This window comes from Odocoileus virginianus, chromosome 28 (assembly GCF_023699985.2).
Source record: "Odocoileus virginianus isolate 20LAN1187 ecotype Illinois chromosome 28, Ovbor_1.2, whole genome shotgun sequence".
Lineage (NCBI taxonomy): Eukaryota > Metazoa > Chordata > Mammalia > Artiodactyla > Cervidae > Odocoileus > Odocoileus virginianus.
The window spans coordinates 5,124,442-5,149,871 of record NC_069701.1 but is presented as its reverse complement, the minus strand read 5'-3'; the positions used below and the strand labels follow the sequence as shown (position 1 = coordinate 5,149,871).

The 25,430-nt window shown below is 39.0% G+C and overlaps 1 protein-coding gene across 2 annotated transcripts in view; it reads left to right on the top strand.

The window, feature by feature from the left end:
* TYR (tyrosinase) overlaps window positions 1-25,430 on the top strand; it is a 163,154-nt gene that overhangs the window by 45,218 nt on the left and 92,506 nt on the right. For both annotated transcript variants that reach the window (XM_070457145.1, XM_020883023.2), the window contains exon 3: window positions 679-826. In XM_070457145.1, coding sequence (XP_070313246.1) covers window positions 679-826 — 148 coding nt within the window. The remainder of the gene's footprint in view (window positions 1-678; window positions 827-25,430) is intronic.

Genomic DNA, 25,430 nt, shown 5'->3' with positions numbered 1-25,430 from the left:
GCTGCAAAGACTGAAGGACTTATGTCACAGAAAGCATTTAACTCAATTAACATACAGAAAAAAATAACTCTTATCATAATTATTATTCCTGGTGCAATGAATAGAGCCATTTAATAGAGTCCTGATTAACTTTTAAATATTTTGCAAAATGAAACACATTACCCGAAGTCCTCCAGACTGTCAAAGATGAATTGTAATGTCAGTGGTCACAGGTTTTAATTTTCCTCTGGAATCAGAAATAAAAATTGAAAGTATCCACCGGAACTGGAAAGCAAGAGGACATGTCACAGCTGGAAAGATGTTTTTAAGTGCTGACTGAAGTGAGAGTGACTGTGCTGATTATCGCAAAAAGGTCTTATTACTTTTTAGGATCTAAAGGAGGAATCCTAGGCAGAAGCAACGGGATGGACCACAGATTGGCTTAGCCAATTCCATCTGGCTAATCAGTCCATTGTGAGCAGATTAGCACCATTCAACTCTACAAAGATTTATTAAATGCTCACTGGGTGTCTGGAATATGAACAACCCCAATGTAGAATGCATTTTATGATTGACTTTATTGTTTTGAATCAGACAATTATTTTTCAAGTGCAGTTGTAATCCAAATGAGAAACTCACTTAGATTTTCAATCATTAAAACAAACTTTTTTTTTTCCCCAATTTTCTTTTTGCCAACAGGATTTGCTAATCCACTCACTGGGATAGCAGATGCCTCTCAAAGCAGTATGCACAATGCCTTGCACATCTACATGAACGGAACGATGTCCCAGGTACCAGGATCTGCCAATGATCCCATCTTCCTTCTTCATCATGCGTTTGTTGACAGGTTGGTTGGCACTTCATAAATTATGTGATTATTGGTTTTAAATGTAGTGGATGACTTGGTGGGCTTTTTCCATGTTCCTTTACCTGTTGGGTATTTCTCTGCTTTTTCATCTTGTTTAGATTGCTCTGTCTGGAGTGGGCTTTCTATATTCTTGTGGTCTGTGGTTCCTTTTTATTGTGGAGGTTTCACCCAGTGGGTGGGGTTGGACGTGATACCATTCACCATTGCAACAAAAAGAATAAAATACTTAGGAGTATATCTACCTAAAGAAACAAAAGACCTATACATAGAAAACTATAAAACACTGATGAAAGAAATCAAAGAGGACACAAACAGATGGAGAAATATACCGTGTTCATGGATTGGAAGAATCAATATTGTCAAAATGGCTATACTACCCAAAGCAGTCTATAGATTCAATGCAATCCCTATCAAACTACCAACGGTATTTTTCACAGAACTAGAACAAATAATTTCACAATTTGTATAGAAATACAAAAAACCTCGAATAGCCAAAGTAACCTTGAGAAAGAAGAATGGAACTGGAGGAATCAACCTGCCTGACTTCAGGCTATACTACAAAGCCACAGTCATCAAGACAGTATGGTACTGGCACAAAGACAGAAATATAGATCAATGGAACAGAATAGAAAGCCCAGAGATAAATCCACAAACCTATGGTCACCTTATCTTCGACAAAGGAGGCAAGGATATACAATGGAAAAAAGACAACCTCTTTAACAAGTGGTGCTGGGAAAACTGGTCAACCACCTGTAAAAGAATGAAACTAGAACACTTTCTAACACCATACACAAAAATAAACTCAAAATGGATTAAAGATCTAAATGTAAGACCAGAAACTATAAAACTCCTAGAGGAGAACATAGGCAAAACACTCTCCGACATAAATCACAGCAGGATCCTCTATGACCCACATCCCAGAATTTTAGAAATAAAAGCAAAAATAAACAAATGGGACCTAATGAAACTTAAAAGCTTTTGCACAACAAAGGAAACTATAAGCAAGGTGAAAAGACAGCCCTCAGATTGGGAGAAAATAATAGCAAACGAAGCAACAGACAAAGGATTAATCTCAAAAATATACAAGCAACTCCTCCAGCTCAACTCCAGAAAAATAAATGATCCAATCAAAAAATGGGCCAAAGAACTAAACAGACATTTCTCCAAGGAAGACATACGGATGGCAAAAAAACACATGAAAAGATGCTCAACATCACTCATTATCAGAGAAATGCAAATCAAAACCACAATGAGGTACCATTACACGCCAGTCAGGATGGCTGCTATCCAAAAGTCTACAAGAAATAAATGCTGGAGAGGGTGTGGAGAAAAGGGAACCCTCTTACACTGTTGGTGGGAATGCAAATTAGTACAGCCGCTATGGAAAACAGTGTGGAGATTTCTTAAAAAACTGGAAATAGAACTGCCATATGACCCAGCAATACCACTTCTAGGCATACACACTGAGGAAACCAGATCCGAAAGAGACGTGCACCCCAATGTTCATCGCAGCACTGTTTATAATAGCCAGGACATGGAAGCAACCTAGATGCCCTTCAGCAGACGAATGGATGAGGAAGCTGTGGTACATATACACCATGGAATATTACTCAGCCATTAAAAAGAATTCATTTGAATCAGTTCTAATGAGATGGGTGAAACTGGAGCCCATTATACAGAGCGAAGTAAGCCAGAAAGATAAAGACCATTACAGTATACTAACACATATATATGGAATTTAGAAAGATGGTTACGATAACCCTATATGCAAAAAAAGAAAAAGAGACTCAGATGTATAGAACAGACTTGTGGACTCTGTGGGAGAAGGCGAGGGTGGGATGTTTCAAGAGAACAGCATCGAAACATGTACATCTAGGGTGAAACAGATCACCAGCCCAGGTTGGATGCATGAGACAAGTGCTCAGGCCTGGTGCACAGGGAAGACCCAGAGGGATGGGGTGGAGAGGGAGGTGGGAGGGGGGACCAGGATGGGGAATACATGTAAATCCATGGCTAATTCATTTCAATGTATGACAAAAACCACTGCAATGTTGTAAAGTAATTAGCCTCCAACTAATAAAAATAAATGGAAAAAAAAAAAGAAAAAAAAATAAATGTAGTGGATGTCAAGAAGATGTACAAAAAGCCAACAAGTCCATAAAAAGATGCTCAGCATCACTAGTTGTTAGAGAAATGCAAATTAAAACCAAAATGAAATAGTACTTCTTGCTTGTTAGAATGGCCATCACCAAAAAGACGAGAGATAAATGCTGGGCTGGATGTGGAGAAAGGGGAATCCTTGTGCAGTGTTGGTGAAATTTGTAAACTGATATAGCCATTATGGAAAATGCTATGGAAGAGCCTCAAAAAATTAAAAATGCAACCACCATATGATCCAGCAGTCCCAACTCTGGGAATGTATCCAAAGAAAACAAAACACTTAACTTGAATAGGGCACCCCTACATTCATAGCAGCATTATTTACAATAACCAGGATGTGGAAACAACATAAGGGTCCATCAGTGGATGAGTGGTTGAAGAAGCTGTCACCATCTCCACCTCACTCACGTTCCCAAGAACATGGATACAGTATCAAATAAGTAAGTGAATATTTGCCTGGAAGATTATGAAGCAGATTTTATTGCTTTCTTGGCAACTTTAATGTTATAAGAATTAAGTAATAACCCATATCAAGTTTTATTCAGAAATCAGTTTTCAAGAAAGTGTATAAGCACCAAAAGTATGATAGCAGATAACATCAAAACCAGCAAACCTAGACATCAAGGCAGAAGGAAGAATGTTGGGGAAAATACCCTACCAGCACAGATTGGACTCTTTGCTGTTGCTGTTCAGTCGCTCAGTCTTGTCTGACTCTGCGACCCCATGGACTGCAGCATGCCAGGCTTTCTTCTCCTTCACTGTCTCCAGGAGTTTGCTCAAACTCATGTCCATTGAGTCAGTGATGCTTCCCCCCCATCTCATCCTGTTTACTGAGTCATTTTTATGTCATATTATCTTTGTGAATCTTGGGCATTTTTTTGATCTTTTGTGCCATCCCGTGAACTTTAAAGAAACCTAAATTTCCTAGATCTCTTGATGCCCCAGGCAAGAAATACGCAAACTATGGCATTTAGGCCATATCTGTCCCTTATCTTATTTGTAAATAAGATGTAATTGGAACACAACCACAGTCATTCATCTACATGTTGTCTATGGCTGTTTTCATGCTAAAATGGCAGAGTTGAAACAAGACCATATGGCCCACAAAATAGAAAAAATCTAGTTTCTGTTCCTTTATAAAAAACATTTCTTGACTCCTGCCAACCACCAAATTCCATATTTATAAGCCAGTTGAGATAAAATGGTTGATCTTTATCTAGTTCACCTTGATCTGTATTTATAGAAAATGTTATAATTTAATTCAATGTTTGGAGGCATTTTTAATGGAGGTAAAGCTATTATGAAGATATACAATGTTTATAAGCCTCTCCCACCTTTGAAAATTAAAATTTTCTTCTTTCTTAGAATTATTTGTTAATCCTATCTTATGGCTGCTCAGTTGTATCCAACTCTTTATGACCCCATGGACTGCAGCATGCCAGGCTTCCTTGTCCTTCCCCATCTCCTACAATTTGCTCAAACTCATGTCCATTGAATCAGTGATGTCATCCAATCATCTCCTCTGAAAAGCATCTTTATGAAGACAGACAGAGACCTGTGGATTGCTGCAACATCTGAGCCGTCCTCTTAGTTCTCGGAGTACAGAGATGTGTTTTCCAATCAGATGGTCTATTTACTACTGTTCAATTATTCACAAACATATTTGTTTAATACCTACTGTGTGCTGAGTACATTTGCCTGAGTGTTCCACACTCATTACTGCTGCTATGCATTGCTTTTACCAGTTTTCAAATCAGGAATGTATTTTCCATGACTAATCTAATTTCTACACAATCTTCAAGACCATTTTCAATTTTTAGCTCTTCCATGATGAATGACCAGACCATGACTGTCTAAAACCATTTCTCCCATCCAAAAGCATGTTGGAGCCAGCCCCAAATCACTAGCAAGGTTGAATTATGTACATATTTTCACAACTTTGCATTCGGTGATCTCAAGCGTAGCTAGAAACCAGTATTGGTAGGAGTATTTACATCAAGAAACTGGCAAATGCTACAAATCAAGACTTTCACTCTGAGAGAGCTGGTTGTTAAAATAATGGCCAGCATAATCCTGCTCCTATCTGTTAACTCACATCACTTTCTCTACTTCTTATTTTGAACACATCATTTATATCATTCTTATTGATTGTGTGCTTTTCTTATTGATCGTGCTTTGTCTCTACCACTAATCTCTGAGCTACTATGGCAGGACCCACATCTTGAATTATATCTGTTTTTATTCCCCACAACATTTTGTCTACTTTGTAATTAGAAGATCTGTAATAAATCTGTATCAAATAAATAAATAAATGAAAAAAATCTTAGCAAGTTACTTTCATCATAGCTACAAAGGAAACTACAGAGAAGTCAAGTCTGGTAAAGCACAAATCATTCAAAGCTATAAACTTGCTTCAAGATTTAGCATGTTTCTAGACCATTAGACCTTGTTCTTGACATTGGCTAAATAGGATAATGAGACAAGATCACTGGCTTAAAAAAGCTTAGTCTAGTGGGGAATACAAGCAAGTAAACAACTATAGTATTTTATAATTCATTACAGGATGATATATGAATGGCGCTCTGAAGAGCAGGAGGCCTACAAGACAAGAAGGGTATTCAGGATTGGGAGAATAACTCTTACTCACTAAAACCAGGCACAAGTTTGAAATAGGAACTGAAGAAAAAAATGGAAACTTAGGGGCCAAAAACAAGGAAATATGCCTCAAGGCACATGTGTAGAGAAAGTGAGAAGATTCCAGTGACCAATTAGCTTACCACCAAAATGTACCATTATTGGGCAAATAAAGATATCAGTTCAGTTCAGTTCACTTCAATCGCTCAGTCCTGTCTGACTCTTTGCGACCCCATGGACTGCAGCACGCCAGGCCTCTCTATCCATCACCAACTCCCAGAGTTTATTCAGACTCATGTCCATTGAGTCAGTGATGCTATCCAACAATCTGATCCTCTGTCATCCCCTTCTACTCCTGCATTCAATCTTTCCCAGCATCAGGGTCTTTTCCAATGACTCAGTTCTTTGCATCAGGTGGCCAAAGTATTGGAGTTTCAGCTTCAGCATCAGTCCTTCCAATGAATATTCAGAATTGATTTCCTTTAGGATAAACTGGTTGGATCTCCTTGCAGTCCAGGGGACTCTCAAGAGTCTTCTCCAACACCACAGTTCAAAAGCATCAATTCTTCAGTGCTCAGCTTTCTTTATAGTCCAACTCTCACATCCATATATAAGTATTGGAAAAGCCATAGCCTTGACTAGACTTGACTTGACTTGACTACTCTTAGATTGAGGATAAATCATTTTCATTAAAAATTCACTCATTCATCAAGCATTTTAAGTTTTTACTATATTCTAGATACTATGCCAGTAACTGTTCCTTTTTATCTATTGGTACAGATAAAAAGGCCTGACCTCCAGATACTTTGTTGTTGTTTAGTAGCCAAGTTGTTCCAACTCCTTGCAACCCCATGGACTGCAGCACACCAGGCTTCCTTGTCCTTCACTGTCTCCTGGAGTTTACTCGAACTCATGTCAGTGATGCTATCCAACTATCTCATCCTCTGTCGCCCCCTTCTCCTTCTTCCCTCAATCATTCCCATCATCAGATCTTTTCCAGTGAATTGGCTCTTTGCATCAGGTGGCCAAAATATTGGAGCTTCAGCTTCACCATAAGTCCTTTCAATGAATACTCAGGGTTGATTTTTTTAAGATTGACTGGTTTGATCTCCTTGCAGACCAAGAGACTCTCAAGACTCTTCTTCAGTACCACAGTTTGAAAGCATCAGTTCTTTGGCTCTCAACCTTCTTTATAATCCTTCAAAAAGACAGGAGACAAAAACACATAGCAATATAACACTATCACCTGAATCTCCTTCATTGCAGGCAAATTCTTTTTGGTTGAACTGCCCAGGAAGCCCATGAAAGAAATGTAAGAGGTATGTGAATCCAGAGAAGGAAGAACTTAACTTTGTCCTAAAAATTAAATGCTTTCTAAATAAAACTATGCTTAGATTGATTCTTAAAGATAAGGAGAAATTACAGACATGACAGAAAGGTAAGGAAATGTATGTCATATTAAGGAAACAAAATAGATAAATTGTAAGATAGAGGAAAGCAAACAGGTATTTGGCCTGGCTGGCTGAAGAATAGTTTTCCATAAGCAAAAATTGAGAAAGCTAGGGTCAAATTTGGGGAAACTGGCATGTTCTTGATTTCCTTGAAGGACTTCCTTTAAAACTCTATTAAAATATGTTAGTTTTTCTTTAATTTTAAATTAAACCACACTCACAACCTGAGGAATAAGCAAATTGAGGAAAATTGCCTAAAGTCTATACTACCATCTAAGTAGAATAAATAAATTTTAAATGTTTAGAAAATTTTAAAAAGTAGAGAAAGGAACAAATTAGCAAAGTAAGAGAAGTTTCACATCACCATTTTTCTTTGGTATTTCCAGAAAGAAAAATGTTTGTCTTATATGCACAAAGTTGTCTTGATTCTGTACTTTTCCCTCTATTTAATAATCTGTAATAGGTATATTTCTATATCAGTACATACAGATCTATCTCTTTCCTTTTAAAGGCTTCATAGAATTTCATTGTAAGCCACAGATTGGAAGAAAATATTTGTAAAACACACATATGGTAAAATACAGTTATCTAAAATGCACAAAGAATTCTTAGACCTCAACAATAAGAAAATGATCCCAAGTAAAAAATGGGTCAAAGTCTTAGCAGACACTTCACCAAAGAAGATATACAATGGCACACAAACACATAAAAAAATGTTCCATGTCATATGTCATTGGAGAAATGCAAATTATAACACAGAGATACTGCTATACGCTTATAAGAACTGGGAGCATCTGACAACATCAAATGCTGGTTAGGATATGGAGCTGTGAGAACTCTCAGTCATTGCTGGTGGAAATGCAAAATTATGCAAGCCACTTTGGAAGACAGTTTGGCAGCTTCTAATAAATTAAAAATACTCTTACCATAGGATCTAATAAACACACTTCTTGGTATTTACATGAAGGAGTTGAATACCTATGTGCATATAAAATCCTGAACATAGATGTGTATAGCAACTTCCAACTTCCAAATTTGGAGGCTTTCAATAGGTGAATGGATAAATAAATGCAGACAATAATATATTATTCAGTGTTAAAAAGAAATGAGCTATCAAGGTATGAAAAGAAATGAAGAAACCTAAATGCATATTGCTAAGCAAAAGAAGCCAACCTGCAAAGGCTATGTATTGTATGATTCCAACTATAGAATATTCCCAAAAAAGCAATACAATGGAGATTATGAAATGATCAGTTGTTGTCAGGGCTGAGAGCAGCTGGAATGAACACAAGTAGCACACAGGATTTTTAGAGCGGTGAAAATGGTGCATGATAGCATAATGATGCTTATGTCATTATACGTTTGTCCAAACCCGTAGAACGTCCGAGGCCAAGAGTGACCCCTAAGGACACCTACGGACTTTCCTTGACTGCGGCATGACATTGTAGGTTCATCAGTTATACAAATGCACCGCTTCGGTGGGGGATGTTGATGAGGGAGAGGTTATATGTCTGTGGTGGAGGGAGGGGTATCAGGAAATCTGTCTCCCTTTAATTTTATTGTAAACCTAAAACTTCTCTTTCAAAAAAGTTTTTAAAAAGAGGTAAATATGGTTGTAGCCTTCCTAACACTTTAAATAACTGAAATTATGACTGGTCACAATATACTGTTGTTGCCTAATATCAAGCAATACACCATCAAGACTCTGATAATCAGAAATGTGACATGGACAGTGAGGCATTGATGAATCTCTAGGGAACTGTCATAAAGCCCAGAAGTTCGCAAAAGTGAATGGCATTGACTTAGACCAATTTAACCTAGGTAGCCTGAGTCAGAGAAGGAAATGACAACCCACTCCAGTGTTCTTGCCTGGAGAATCCCAGGAACGGAGGAGCCTGCTGGGCTGCCGCCTATGGGGTCGCACAGAGTCGGACACGACTGAAGTGACTTAGCGGCAGCAGCAGCAGCCGCCTACTCAGCTCCTTATTTGAGAATGTTTCTCCTGTAACTCATCAAACATAACTAATGAACGAGCCTAAGTATTTCTAGCGTCTCTCTTCTTGTAAGGTGAAGCAACAAAACTTTGTTATTTTCTGAGAACCCTCTAAGAAATCACGAAGGTAATTCAAAAGATATTCTACAAGATTTATTTCACATTTTCTATATGCAGGATCTGATTTGAGCAAGGCAGGGCACGAGTAAGTAGGATTATGAATGGCTGAGAAATAACATTTCATTATATTTTTAATCAGAGTGTCAATAAAACATTTTAAAATTTTAAAAATAAGGTAGCAGGATTGTAAAGAATCTTCATTCTTTTATAAGTGAGGAACAAGAAACCTTTGCTTTTTTTCTCTCTTAAACAGTCAAGATTATAGTAAAGGCTACATAAATCTCAGGAAATTCTTCTAGTTAGACACAAAATATCTGCTATCTAGAAAGTTTTTTTTAAAAATCTGATATAAAATAAATAAATAATCCTTTATATTGTAGGCAAAGATTGTAAGCAATAAACCAGTGAGTAAATAAATAAATAAGTAAATAAGTCTGTCAAAATTGAGACCATTTTAAGGTTTTAAAAAATTTTATAAGTTATTTTTTAAACTTAGGCATTATAAATAAAATTCACTTTCCAAATTTTATCCTTCATTAAATCCTTCATATCCTGGAACACAATGGCACTTTAAGACAGATTCTAGGGACCACAAGGTCAGCACTAATTTCATTATGATATTAAGAAGTCATGGCTGATTCATGTCAATGTATGGCAAAAACCACTATAATATTGTAAAGTAATTAGCCTCCAATTAAAATAAATAAATTAATTTCTAAAAAGATGTTATTAACATGCAGTGTTAATCTAGTCACTGTTTATCTTTAAGTGATTCAATAAAATATTAAAAAAAAAATAGAATTCCATTGTATTGGATGCAACATTCTTTAGTAATCAGATTCAATCCCGGGGTCAGGAAGATCCCCTGGAGAAGGAAATGACAACCCACTCCAGTGTTCTTGCCTGGGAACTCCTGGGAAATCTGGACAGAGAATCCTGGCGGGCTACAGCCCATGAGGTTGCAAATAAGTCAGACATGACTTAGTAACTAAACACAACAACAATCACTTATTAACAGGCATTTTGATTGTTTCTTTTTTTCTATCTTTTTCTGGTAAAATAATATACATATATTGTTTAATATATATTTATAAAAATTTAAATCATATATATGTATGATTTTGGACATTTGTGAGTATAGCTAAAGAATAGATTTTGCATATTGGAATTGAAAGGTAAGAGGTTAAATACATTTAAAATTTGTCAATATTTTCAAATTGCCATCCAAAACTGGTTGTGCAAATGATTTACACATTTTCACAAACAGAAAGTGTGTTGGCCAATCTGTACTCTCATTTGCACTAGCTGCTCTCAAACTTATTAATCTTTTGACTCCAAAAAGTGGAAAAATATTTATCTGTATTTTCTGTTTCCTATGCGTGTCTATTTACATTCTTTGCTATGTTATATTAGGTTAACTTGTCATTTTATTATTGAATTGTACAGGCTCCTCATAATTTCTTAGGTGATCTTTTTTGTCATTAACCTTATGGATATTTTCTGCAGTTGTTAATTGTCATTTAAATATTAATGGTATGTTTCTTGGTATTCAGAAGTTAATATATGACCTTTTATATAGTTTTTCATATTCATTGTTTACAGCTTCAGAGTCTTAAACTCTTTGTTCTTCAGTTTTCTTCTTTGTCAAAAGAACAGACTGTTCTAAAACTCCTTCGTTCTTTGTGGACTTTACAGTCCTCTGGATAATGTGCTTTTGATGAGATGATAGTAGAATGCATTAGAACAATTACAGAGCTTTAGCGGTTTTCTTAGTGACATTGTAATCATGCTTTTAGTTATGATTAATAGGTAACTGGCAAATAGATAAGTCCAATTTATAGTATAAATTATTTTTCTCTGCTGTAAAGATTAAGGTCTGACAAGGAACTCTATGCTATCTCAGATCTGTAAAAAACTTTCTCAAAAGAAGAAAGGATTGAAGAGTGATTCCCTAAAAAAAGTGAATAGTTTGGAATGTTGTTTATTCTTTTTCTCTAAGATCAGATTTTGGGTAGGCTAAAGACAAAGACTCGAAACTTTAAAGCAACCTGAGACTATAGCACCCATCAAGCCAAGCTGATATTTTAGCTATGGAATCTGGAACATCAATGCTCAAAAATTCCTCTGGAAGGAAGATGAACATTGGTGCCTGAGGGTACTCTATGGATAACTGTCAGAGAAACAGAGGGAGAGCTTTAGAAATACTTCCTTTTCCTTAATACCTCATTGCTCAGGAGGGCTCAAGTGGACAAAAGCAGGCATATCTCTGCATGCATGCATTCATTCAGCTGTTAATTCAGCAAACAATAAGTCCTCTCTCTGCATTGTGTGCTGTATTATATATTAGGCCAGTGGGACGCAGCAGTCACTAATACTATTCCTCCCCACCTAATGCCACGGATCCAGATATGTAAAAACTGAGTAACATAAAAGAAAATGTAAGTTCTGCAGGGGTCATGGTTTAATAGGCCAGAGTACATGAGAGCAAAAAGAAGAGCATCAAGGAAGTAGGGGCCACAAGATGGTCCTCCTCAACCCCTCGTCTGCAGAGCCTAGCAGCCTACCAGGCACAGAGCGGAGAGTCAATGAGTGGTTGTTAGATTCTACTGTTTGGAATTCTCTTATGACTGGTGACTTTATGAAGAATGGGTAAGATTTTGACTTGTGAAGTTTGGTAGTGAAACATTTCAATTCATGAGAAACAAAACTACAAAAACTCAGAAACTTCAGAAAATAGGTCATTGTTAAAACCCAAATAAAGTACTGAAACCACAGCTGAACTCGAGTCTTCTGCATCGCAGGCTATCTCTTTACCATTTGAGACACTAGGAAAGCGCAATGTGAGTGCTTCAGTTCAGTTCTCCTCAGTTGCTCAGTCGTGTCCAACTCTGTGACCCCATGGACTGCAGCACTCCAGGCTTTCCTGTTCATCACCAACTCACGGAGCTTGCTTAAACTCCATGCTTAAACTTGTTGTCCATCGAGTTGATGATGCCATCCAACCATCTCATTCTCTGCCGTCCTCTTCTCTTCCCGCCTTCAATCATTCCCAGTCTTTTCCAATGAGTCTCTTCTCACCAGGTGGCCAAAGCATTGGAGTTTCAGCTTCAGCGTCAGTCCTTCCAAGGAGATTTCCTTTAGGATGGACTGGTTGGATCTCCTAGCAGTCCAAGAGACTCTCAAGAGTCTTCTCCAACACCACAGTTCAAAAGCATCAATTCTTCAGCACTCAGCATTATTTATAGTCCGACTCTCACATCTGTACATGACTGCTGGAAAAACCATAGCCTTGACTAGATGGACCTTTGTTGGCAAAGTAATGTCTCTGCTTTTTAATATGCTGTCTAGGTTGGTCATAGCTTTTCTTCCAAGGAGCAAGCGTCTTTTTTCATGGCTACACTCACTATCTGCAGTGATTTATGAGCCCAAAAACATAAAGTCTGTCACTGTTTCTTTCCACTGTTTCCCTATCTATTTGCCATGAAGAGATGGGACCAGATGCCATAATCTTAGTTTTCTGAGTGTTGAGTTTTAAGCCAACTTTTTCACTCTCCTCTTTCACTTTCATCAGAAGGCTCTTTAGCTCTTCTTTGCTTTCTGCCATAAGGGTGGTATCATCTGCATATCTGAAGTTATTGATATTTCTCCCAGCAATCTTGATTCCAGCTTGTGCTTCATCCAGTCCAACATATTGCATGATGTACTCTGCATATAAGTTAAATAATCAGGGTGACAATATACAGCCTTGATGTACTCCTTTTCCTGTTTGGAACCAGTCTTTTGTTCCATGTCCAGTTCTAACTGTTGCCTCTTGACCTGCATACAGATTTGTCAGGAGGCAGGTCAGGTGGTCTGGTATTCCCATCTCTTTCAGAATTTTCCACAGTTTATTTTGATCCACACAGTCAAAGCTTTGGTGTAGTCAGTAAAGCAGAAGTAGATGTTTTTCTGGCACTCTCTTGCTTTTTCGATGATCCAACAGATTTTGGCAGTTTGATCTCTGGTTCCTCTGCCTTTTTAAAATCCAGCTTGAACATCTGAACGTTCATGGTTCACATGCTGTTGAAGACTGACTTGGAGAATTTTGAGCATTACCTTGCTAGTGTGTTAGATGATCTCAATTGTGTGGTAGTTTAAAAAATCTTTGGCATTGCGTTTCTTAGGAATTAGAAAGAAAACTGAGCTTTTCCAGTTTAATTTGCTGCATATTGAGTGCAGCACTTTAACAGCATCATCTTTTAGGATTTAGGATGTGAGTGCATACTGTGCACCAAATGCTCAGGGCATCCATGGCCTGACCCATTTAATAGTTACAGCAATCCTACCAGTTAAGTGCCATTATCCTCCCCATCTTAGGGACGATGGGACTGAAGTACAGAAAGGTTAAGTAACCTGTCAGGATATGAACCCATGTTCTCATCCTGTGCTATTTACTGCTTCATACAGTGTTTGGAGAACAGAAGTATATGTCGATATATAGAAAGAATCTAATCTTACCCCAACATAAGAACAGGAGCTAACAGCACAGGTGGTTATCTTGAGCCTAGTCAAGCAGCATGGTTACTGCAGCAGGAGGCCAGTCAACTAAGCAGAATTAGATGGTGAAAAATTTAGCAACCTCAAACTGGACAGGGTGTGGGGTAACAGGGGGAGTGTGAGGGTGGGGGAAGGATGCAGGGCAAGTGAAGGCTAGACAGTGAGGAATGGGAGATGTGAAGGGTAACAAAAACCAGGCCAAATATTTGGAATAAAGGTTGCAGTTTAGAGTGCCCAGAAGTTTAAGCCTGCAGTTTTAACTGATTCTCTCTTTTTAAAAATTGTATTGAAATATAATTGATTTACAATGTTAAGTTTAGATGCACAGCAAAGTGATTTAGTTTTATACATATATATATATAACTGAAAAATATATGTATATATTATCTTTACATTCTTCTTCATTATAGTTATTACAAGATGTGGAGTGTAGTTCCTTGTGCTATACAATAGATTCTTGTTTATTTTATATATGGTAGTATGTATATTTTAAATCCAACTCCTAATTTATTCCTCATCTCCTTTGTCCTTAGATAATCATAAGTTCATTTTTTATGTCTGTGAGTTTATTTTGTAAATAAATTCATTTGTATCTTTTTTTTTAGATTCCACATGTAAGCTATATCATATATTTATCACTTAGTTCGTGTAGTATGAGAATCTCTTGTTCCATCCATGTTGCTGCAAATGACATTATCTCATTCTTTTATGGCTGAGTAATATTCCATTGTGTGTATACTACACATTTTGTTCAGTTGCTAAGTGTATCCAACTCTTTTGTGACTCCATGGACTGTAGCCTGCTAGGCCCCTCTGTTCATGGGATCTCAGGCCAGCACACTGGAGTGGGTTGCATTTCCTTCTCCAGGGGATGTTCCCAACCCAGGGATTGAACCCAGGTCTCCTGCAACGGCAGATGATTCTTTACCACTGAGCCACCAGGAAAGCCCATACTACACACACACACACACACACACACACACACACACACACACACACGGATGTATAGTACAGAAGTCTGCAACCACATTAGTTTTTGCCCGAAATAGAATAACATCATTAACTTTGCAAAGGTTTCCAATGTAGACTCCAAATTATTCAAACATCCTTTGAACATACCCTGTGGCATATCATGTAATATAGTTTGATGATATTCCATGCATCTAAGATGTCATTTTATATGTCATATGTCATGTATATATATATATATTCATACATATATATATATATATATATATATATGTTAATGCATCTTCTTTACACATTTATCTTAAACCCTCCTCCATGTGGGTAGGGCTCCTCTTTGCTGAGCAGGCACTTACTCAGGAATTAAGTGTGGCAAAGTTAGAGAAGGCAAAAAGGGACGTCCAACCTCTACAGTCTCACAGCACAGACTCTAAGCGTGGATGAGAAGTCCTCTAGAGGAAGAACCATAGGACCTGGGAGCAGAAGGCCTGTGAGCGCATCCTGGCTCTGCTTTGAGATACATGTACGACCCTGGGTAGGTTGCTGAACCTCTCCCCACCTCCGTTTCCTCACTCACGGTGTGGTGATATTACTACTTTTCTCACAGGAAAGTGACTTTACAGTTTATAATGCATTATACGAGAACTAGGGCTTCCCCGGTGGCTCAGCGGTGAAGAATCTGCCTGCAATGCAAGAGACACAGGAGACTCAGGTTCAATCCCTGGGTTGGGAAGATCCTCTGAAGGGAGGGCATAGCAACTCGCTCCAGTATTCTTGCCTGGAGAATCTCATGGACAGAGCCTGGTGGGCTAAAGTCCATGGGGTCACAGAGAGTCAGATACAACTGAAGCGACTGAGCACACACATATGACAACTAGTTCTTGTAAAGAGAGAAGAGTATAAGGCACTTTTATGAAGCATATGTAATACTTTTGTTCTTTATTTTCAAGTGCTCTCTAGGATCAACAACACTTCCTCAGTTCTCCTGTAGTCTGTCTCTGAGGGCATGGGAATCCCAGCTAGGTACTAACCTGAAATAAAACATTCCAGGGATGCCAAGCCTGCCTCACTCCTCATCTACAGATTAACTATGTCTTTTGGAGTGACTTCTTGGCTGTGATTGCTGATGAGGCTTCCTTTACATTCTATTCCTCAAGCCTCCCCTGGGTCATCTTGCTAAGAAGGCTGCCCCGACCCACATGCCTGCAAACCAAATGCCTTGCCAACTTGGCAGCTCAGAAATAGTCCAGGCAGAAGGCAGGCCCCTGGAGCTTCAGGAATGAACAGCAGATTGCCTGCCTGGTGGTGATTGCAAGCCTGAAGCTTGCTTAGAAAGACCGAAATCCCAGGGTTCGTGAAGGAGGTGAACTCAGAAACCAGAGGAGTGTCTGAAATTCTGCTCTAGGAATCAGATCAGATGGTAGAGGAGGACCTCCCTGTTTCTTGGTTTCTTTTCATACTTTAGATTCTACCAGCTTTAAAGATGCTCCCTGGACTTAAATCCCTAGAACAAATAGCAGTTATACCATTCTAGTCATGCTTATCCATATTTCCACAACTGATTTTGTTGTTGTCAGTATCATTGGATTTAACTCTGGTATCAGTTGCTTTGACTGGACATAGCATAGGTTTGTCTGTATCTCCCACTCAATTTTGAACTCCTTTAAGGCCACATCTGGGCTTCCCCACTGGCTCAGTGGTAAAGAATCCACCTGCAATGCAGGAGATGTGGGTTCAATTCCTGGTTCAGGAAGATCCCCTGGAGGAGGGCGTGGCAAGCGACTTCAGTGTTCTTGCCTGGAGAATCTCATGGACAGAGAAGCCTGGCAGGCTACAGTCCATGGAGTCACAAAGACTTGGACATGAATGAAGTGCCTGAGCACACACACACATGGCCACATCTATGTATTGATCATTTGTAGCATCTCAGCACATACCAAACACCTAGCAAAGACCCTAGCACATAGGAGACATTCATGAAATACTTATTAAAGCATTGTTGTACTTGATTAATTGATGAAGAGGCCATGGGCTATAACTAAATCCATAAAGAATGGCCCTCCTACAATGTGGGGAATCTCCCAACTCTTTGCAAGATTAGTATGTCTTAGTAGTAGGGACATTAAACTGTTGAGGTTAAAATCATGATAACTCAAAAGTCCCAAATGAAAGACAATAAAGAAACATGAGTTGTGACTATTATTGCTGAACTTTTAAATCTGAAAGAGAGTTTTAAGAAATTGAGACCCAGAGAGTGTAATTTACCCAAGGACACACTTTTTTGCAAAGTAGAGAGAAGAGTATTTCAAGATCTTGTGGGGCAGAGTAAGAATGGAATATCTAACATGACAGAGATTAAAGAAGGCAGAAGTAGTGACTATAGGAAGGTCCTCACCATAATCATATAGAGATCCAAACCTTAGGCCTGCTAAAATAGCACCAAATATCAGATTTAAGGGATGAACAAGACTGTAAAATTTATCAAAAGGTCAGAAATCAGGAGACTCAGAGGCAGGAAATCATGTGATTAAGGTCACAGATTTTAGCATCAGATATGTGTCATTTTGAATCCCAAGGCTGCTACATCTAGCTATGTGATCTCTGACAAGCTATTTATTCTCCTCTAAGTCTTACTTTCCTCAGTCATTAAATTCTGCTAATATTGGTAGCAATCTGAAGTTGTAGCTTTAATAGTTAATATTATATTTTTTATAAATGCATATTCAAGTTGCTAGCACACAATTACAAAATAGACAAGGTCTTTGACACTAAAATGCTTAAATTTTAATTTTCTCACAATTCTGGAGGCTAGAAGTTTGAGATCACCTTACTGGCAGATTTAGTTTCTTTCTCCTTGGCTTGTATATGTCTGTTTTCTCTCAATATTTCCACAGGGTCTTCTCTCTGTCCATGTCCATGTCCTAATTTCTTCTTCTTACAAGGAAGTAAGTCAGATTGGGTAGAGGACCACTCTAATGGCCTCATTTTAACTTAATTACTTCTCCAAAGACCCTATCTCTACATAGTTACATTCTATGGTTCTGCCAAAGAATGCTCAAACTACCACACAATTGCAGTCATCTCACACGCTAGCAAAGTAATACTCAAAATTCTCCAACCGAGGCTTCAACAGTATCTGAACCATGAACTTCCAGATGTCCAAGCTGGATTTAGAAAAGGCAGAGGAACCAGAGATCAAATTGCCAACATCCGTAGGATCATTGAAAAAGCAAGAGAGTTCAAGAACATCTACTTCTGTTTCACTGACTATTCCAAAGCCTTTAACTGTGTAGATAACAATAAACTGGAAAATTCATAAAGAGATGGGAACACCAGACCACCTGACCTGCCTCTTGAGAAATCTGTATGCAGATTGAGAAGCAAGAGTTAGAACTGGACATGGAACAACAGACTGGTTCTAAGTAGGAAAGGAGTATGTCATGGCTGTATGTTGTCACCCTGCTTATTTAGCTTATATGCAGAGTACATCATGAGAAATGCCAGACTGGATGAAGCACAAGCTGGAATCAAGATTGCTGGGAGAAATATCAATAACCTCAGATATGCAGATGACACCACCCTTATGGCAGAAAGTGAAGAAGAACTAAAGAGCCTCTTTATGAAAGTGAAAGAGGAGAGTGAAAAAGTTGGCTTAAGGCTCAACATTCAGGAAACTAAGATTATGGCATCTGCTCCCATCACTTCATGGCAAATAGATGAGGAAACAATGGAAACAGTGAAAGGCTATTTTTAGGGTTCCAAAATCACTGCAGATGGTGAGTGCAGCCATGAAATAAAAAGACACTTGCTCCTTGGAAGACAACCTAGACAGCATTTTAAAAAGCAGAGACATTGCTTTACCAACAAAGGTCCATCTAGTGAAAGCTATGGTTCTCTCCAGTAGTCATGTATGGATGTGAGAGTTGGACTATAAAGAAAGCTGAGTGCCAAAGAACTGATGCTTTCAAACTATGGTGTTGGAGAAGACACTTGAGAGTCCCTTGGACTGCAATGTGATCCAACCAGTCCATCCTAAAGGAAATCAACACTGAATATTCCTTGCAAGGACTGATGCTGAAGCTGAAGTTCCAGTACTTTGACCACCTGATGTGAAGAAATGACACATTTGAAAAGACCCTGATACTGGGGAAGACTGAAGGCAGGAGGAGAAGGGGACAACAGAGGATGAGATGCAGGATGGCATCACTGACTCGATGGACATGAGTTTGGGTAAGCTCTGGGAGTTGGTGATGGACAGGAAAGCCTGGCGTGCTGCAGTCCATGGGGTCGCAAAGAGTTGGACACAACTGAGCAACTTGACTGAACTAAACTGAAGGTTCTGTAGATGTGAACTTTCACATATGAATTTGGATTGGGGAGCATAAATTTGAATCATAACAAGTGGTGAGGCTGAAAGTAGAATGAAAACAGAAAAGGAATTGAAAATGTCAAATTGGGTCAAAGTTTTTTAAATGTGGTAACAAACTAAAACAGAAAGGACAACAAATTTTTTGAGGAGAAGAATTAAGAAAAAGATCTTTTTGAAATGGCTTTTCTTTCCTTTAATAAACAGTAAGAGATACATGCCTGAATTTATAATTTAAGGGAAATATTGCTAAGGAAATAAGGAAAAAAAAACAATGAAATGAAGCACATTGAAATGCTTTAAAAAATAAACAAGGAAGAAAGATAGATGGTTTCAGTTCTAAAAGATAATCATCTAGGGGAGATTATGCCATGTTTTTCCCAAAGAAAAAATTAATCAAAGAATGATAACTAATATGCAAACAATCCATAAGAAATGCTATATTCAGAACCTCATTTGTCAAATTATTCATAAAATGTCTTTTTACCATATGCATTTGTTTTATTAAGGAAATTTAGATGATATGAAGATTTCTGGAAATATCAGAGCAAAGTTTTTGCATGTAGGATTGGCAATGCAGAGAACAGAAAAAACCAAGGATATACGATACAAATGTTATTTCCATCCTGAAGTCAACAAGGCCCAAGATAACTATTGTCAAGCACAAAATGTCACAATAGTCTAGAAATAGCAGTGAGGATGAGAATCTGTTGGAATCTCAGGAAAGACATGTTACTAGACTCACAGTGTCAAAAATGGCAGTAAAGAAAAGAGTAGCTGTATCCTTAAACAGAGGAATTTATCTGGAGAAAGAGAAATATTTACCGAAAGAAAAATCATTTCTTAAAAAAAAGGCTCCTTTCCTCAAAAATGGGAGCAGCAGAGCCCCTTTAATTTCAGGGGGAAAGAGAAATCGGAACAAGTTACCAGATTTGTGTTGTGGGAGTGTGCTGGTGTCAGTTACAGCATGAAGTCTGGTGGCAGAATTCTTAGCCCTCTCCCACAGACAGCTAATTTTTGTCTGATGACAGTAGTGGAGGTGAAATGCTTCCCCCTGCTGAAGGAGGTCATCAAGAAGATGTGACTATTGTGGTCTTCTTTAGAGCTGAAACTGGGCAATCAGAGGCTCCTAATCTACTTGCCCATATTAGGAATGGACAGTCTGCCTACCATTCATTGACAGTGGGAGCTATGCCGAAGACCTAGGCTTGAGATACTTCAGTCGCTCAGTCTTGTCTGAGTCTTTGTGACCCCAAGGACTACAGTACACCAGGCCTCCCTGTCCATCGCCAGCTCCCAGAGTTTACTCAAATGCATGTCCATTGAGTCGGTGATGCCATCTAACCATCATCCTCAGTCAGCCCCTTCTCCTCCTGCCTTCAATCTTTCCCAGCATCAGGGTCTTTTCAAATGAGTTAGTCCTTCACATCAGGTGGCCAAAGTATTGCAGTTTCAGCTTCAGCATCAGTCCTTCCAGTGTATATTCACGACTGATTTCCTTTAGGATGGACTGGTTGGATCTCCTTGCAGTCCAATGGACTCTCAAGAGTCTTCTCCAGCACCACAGTTCAAAAGCATCAATTCTTCATTGCTCAGCTTTCTTTATAACCCAACTCTCCCATCCATACATGACTACTGGAAAAACCATAGCTTTGACTAGATGGTCTTTGCTGGTAATGCAATGTCTCTGCTTCTGAAAATGCTGTCTAGGTTGGTCATAGCTTTTCTTCCAAGGAGCAAGATAAATTTCATGGCTGCACTCACCATCTGCAGTGATTTTGGAGCTCCAAAAAATAAAGCCTTTCACTGTTTCCATTGTTTCCTCACCTATTTGCCATGAAATGATGGGACAGGATGCCATGATTGATCTTAGCTTTCTGAAAATTGAATTTTAAGTCAACTTTTTCACTCTCCTCTTTCATAAAGAGGCTCTTTAGTTCTTCTTTGCTTTCTGCCATAAGGGTGGTGTCATCTGCATATCTGAGATTATTGATATTTCTCCTGCAATCTTGATTCCAGCTTGTGCTTCATCCAGTCTGGCATTTCTCATGAGGTATTCTGCATATAAGTTAAATAAGCAAGGTGACAATATATAGTCTTGACGTACTCCTTTCCCTATTTGGAACTAGTCTGTTCCATGTCCAGTTCTAACTTGCTTCCTGAGATACCTGATAACAGGTTTCTCAAGAGGCAGGTCAGGTGGTGAGGTATTCTCATCTCTTTAAGAATTTTCCACAGTTTGTTGTGATCCACACAGTCAAAAGATTTGGCATAGTCAATAAAGCAGAAGTAGATGTTTTCCTGGAACTCTCTTGCTTTTTCGATGATCAATGGATGTTGGCAATTTGATCTCTGGTTCCTCTAACTTTTCTAAATCTAGCTTGAACATCTGGAAGTTCACGGTTCAGGTACTGTTGAAGCCTGGCTTGGAGAATTTTGAGCATTACTTTGCTAGTGTGTGAGATGAGTGCAATTGTGTGGTAGTTTGAACATTCTTTGGCATTGCCTTTCTTTGGGATTGGAATGAAAACCAATCTTTTCCAGTCCTGTGGCCACTGCTGACTTTTCCAGATTTTCTGGCATATTGAGTGCAGCACTTTCACAGCATCATCTTTTAGGATTTGAAATAGTTCAACTGGAATTCCATCACCTCCAGTAGCTTTGTTTGAAGTGATGATTCCTAAGACCCACTTGACTTTGCATTCCAAGATGTCTGGCTTTAGGTGAATGATCACACTATCATGGTTATCTGGGTCCTGAAGATCTTTTTCATAGTTCTTCTCTGTATTCTTGCCACGTCTTCTTAATATCTTCTGCTTCTGTTAGGTCCATACCATTTCCGTCCTTTATTGTGCTCATCTTTGCATGAAATATTCCCTTGTTATCTCTAATTTTCTTGAAAAGATCTCTAGTCTTTCCCGTTCTATTCCTTTCCTTTTTTTCCTTGCATTGATCACTGAGGGAGGATTTCTTATCTCTCCTTGCTATTCTCTGGAACGCTGCTTTCAAATGAGTATATCTTTTCTTTTCTCCTTTGCCTTTTGCTTCTCTTCTTTTCTCAGCTATTTGTAATGCTCATTTCAATGCTGAGCAACTTCCACAAAACAACTTCTGAATGCTGGCAGAGGACACCAAGCATCCAGAAAGGCAGCCCATTCTCTTCGAAAGGAGGTAGGACAAAATATAGAAGACAAAAAGAAAGACAAAAGAGTTAGGGATAGAGACATGTCACGGGGAGGGAGTTGTGAGGGAAGAGAAATTTCCACACAGTAGGAAACCCTCTCACAGGCGAGTCTGTGGAGAGTTTTGGAATCTCAGAGGGCAACATAACCAGGAGAGAAAAAAAAGAAAAAACCTACAGCACTCAGGCCTAACCGCAACTGCAGAAAAAAGAACTTTGCAGTGAAAGACTCTAACCTAATAACCTAATGCACAGCCTGGCCTGCTCACAGAACAAAGGATTGAGCAAATACAAAGGAGAGCTATCAGGCTCTTCATTATCTCCACCAGAGTTTGGCCTCAGGTCAAGTCACAGGGAGGAAACACAGCCCCACCCTTCAACAGAAAATTGTATTAAAAATTTACTGAGCATGGCCCCGCCCATCAGAACAAGACCCATTTTCCCCCCTCAGTCTCTCCAGTCAGGAAGCTTCAGTTAGCCTCTTATCCTTTTCCATCAGAGGGTAGACAGACTGAAAACCACAATCACAGAAAACTAACCAATCTAATCACGTGGACTACGGCCTTGTCTAATTCAATGAAACTATGAGCCATGCCTTGTAGGGCCACCCAAGATGGACGGATCATGGCAGAGAGTTCTGACAAAACATGGTCCACTGGAGAAGGGAATGGCAAACCACTTTAGTATTCTTGCCTTGAGAACCCCATGAACAGTATGAAAAGGAAAAAAGGTATGACACTGAATGATGAACTCCGCAGGTCAATAGGTGCCCAATGTGCTAGTGGAGAAGAGTGGAGAAATAGCTCTAGAAAGAATGAGGAGACGGAGCCAAAGCAGAAACAACACCCAGCTGTGGATGTGACGGGTGATGGAAGTAAAGTCTGATGCTGTAAAGAGCAATATTGCATAGGAACCTGGAATGTTAGCTCCATGAATCAAGGCAAATTGGAAGTGGTCAAACAGGAGACGGCAAGAGTCAACATTGACATTTTAGGAATCAGTGAACTAAAATGTACTGGAATGGGTGAATTTAACTCAGATGACCATTATATCTACTACTGTGGCTAAGAATCCCTTAGAAGAAATCAAGTAGCCATTATAGTAAAAAAAAAAAAGTCTGAAATGCAGTAATTGAATGCAATCTCAAAAACAACAGAATGATCTCTGTTAGTTTCCAAGGCAAACCATTCAATATCATATTAATCCAAGTCTATGCCCCAACCACTAATGCTGAAGAAGCTGAAATTGAATGGTTCTATGAAGACCTACAAGACCTTCTAGAACTAACACCCAAAAAAGATGTCCTTTTCATCATAGGAGACTGGAATGCAAAAGTAGGAAGTCAAGAAACACCTGGAGTAACAGGCAAATTTTCCCTTGGAGTACAGAATAAAGCAGGGCAAAGGCTAATAGAGTTTTGCCTAGAGATTGCACTGATCATAGCAAATACCCTCTTCCTACAACACAAGAGAAGACTCTACACATGGACATCACCAGATGGTCAACACCGAAATCAGATTGATTATATTCTTTGCAGCCAAAGATGGAGAAGTTCTATACAGTCAGCAAAAACAAGACCGGGAACTGACTGTGGCTCAGATCATGAACTTCTTATTGCCAAAATTCAGACTTAAATTGAAGAAAGTGGGGGAAAACCACTATACCGTTCGATATAGTCTAGTCCCTTACAATTATACAGTGGGAGTGAGAAATAGATTCAAGGGATTAGATCTGATAGACAGAGTACCTGATGAGCTATGGATGGAGGTTCATGACATTGTACAGGAGGCATTGATCAAGACCAACCCCAAGAAAAAGAAATGCATAAAGGTTGAGATAGTGAGGTGCTACTGAGGACATCTGAACAACATACGTGACTGAATTCAGTTGTCCAGTTACACTACCATATATAACATAGATAACCAATAAGGACCTCCTGTATAGCACAGGGAGCTCTGCTGAATACTCTGTAATGACCTATATAGGAAAAGAATCTATAGAAGAGTATTTCACTATTTTACTATGTGTTTATACATGTATGTGTGTGTGTGTGTATACACACACACACACACACACACACACACACACAGGGGATTCCCTTGTGTCTCAGCTGATAAAGAATCCACCTGCAATGCTAGAGACCTGGGTTTGATCCCTGAGTTTGGAAGAAACCCTGGAGAAGGAAAAGGTTACCCACTCCAGTATTCTGGCCTGGAGAATTCCATGGATTATATAGTCCATGGGGTTGCAAAGAGTTGGACACAACTGAGTGACTTTCTCATACAGTATGTATAGTGGTTGGAAATATTGTATTTTTTGATCTTCCCTTGTAGCTCAGTCGGTAAAGAATCTGCCTGCAATGCAGGAGGCCCAGGTTCTATTCCTGGGTTGGAAAGATCCCCAGGAGAAGGAAATGGCAACCTACTCCAGTATTCTTGCCTGGAGAAACCAATGGACAGAGGAGCCTGACAGGCTACAGTCTATGGGGTCGCAAGAGTTGGACAAGACTTAGAGACTAAACTACTACTATATTTATATAGTATATAACAGATATCACTGATTTACTTTGCTATACACCAGAAACTAACACTACATTGTAAATTAACTATATGCCAATAAAAATAATTTTTTAAATGCCTCTCTGTAAACTTTTAAGATTCTGCTGAGCAGATGCAGAGATGTACTCATCTTGCAGCTACCCAAGAGAAGACTGCATGCATGCGTGCTAATCTGCTTCAGTCTTATCTGACTCTTTGCTATGCTATGGACTGTAGCCTGCCAGGATCCTCTGTCCATGGGATTCTGCAGACAGGAATACTGGTGTGGGTTGCTATACCCTCCTCCAGGGGATCTTCCTGACTCAGGGATCAAACCGAGTCTCCTGAGGTGTTGCAATGCAGGCGGATTCTTTAATGCTGAGCCTCCTGGAAGCCCCCAAGACCAGCCTCTGCAATGTAGATACCTTGCCTATTAAACCTTCCACCCACCAGTCAGAAGTGGTCTGCCTCTTGCTTCTGGCTGTCCCAGCCCTCTGCTAAGGGCATGAGCTTCAGGTTACAACGGGAAAATTCCCAAGGTGGTTTGTGTACCAGCACCTTTCATTTCCCTGTAGCTTTCTTCATAGGAAAGAAAGATCTGGGGTCTGAACATGGTCAGTTAACACCTTTGCCCCGAGCA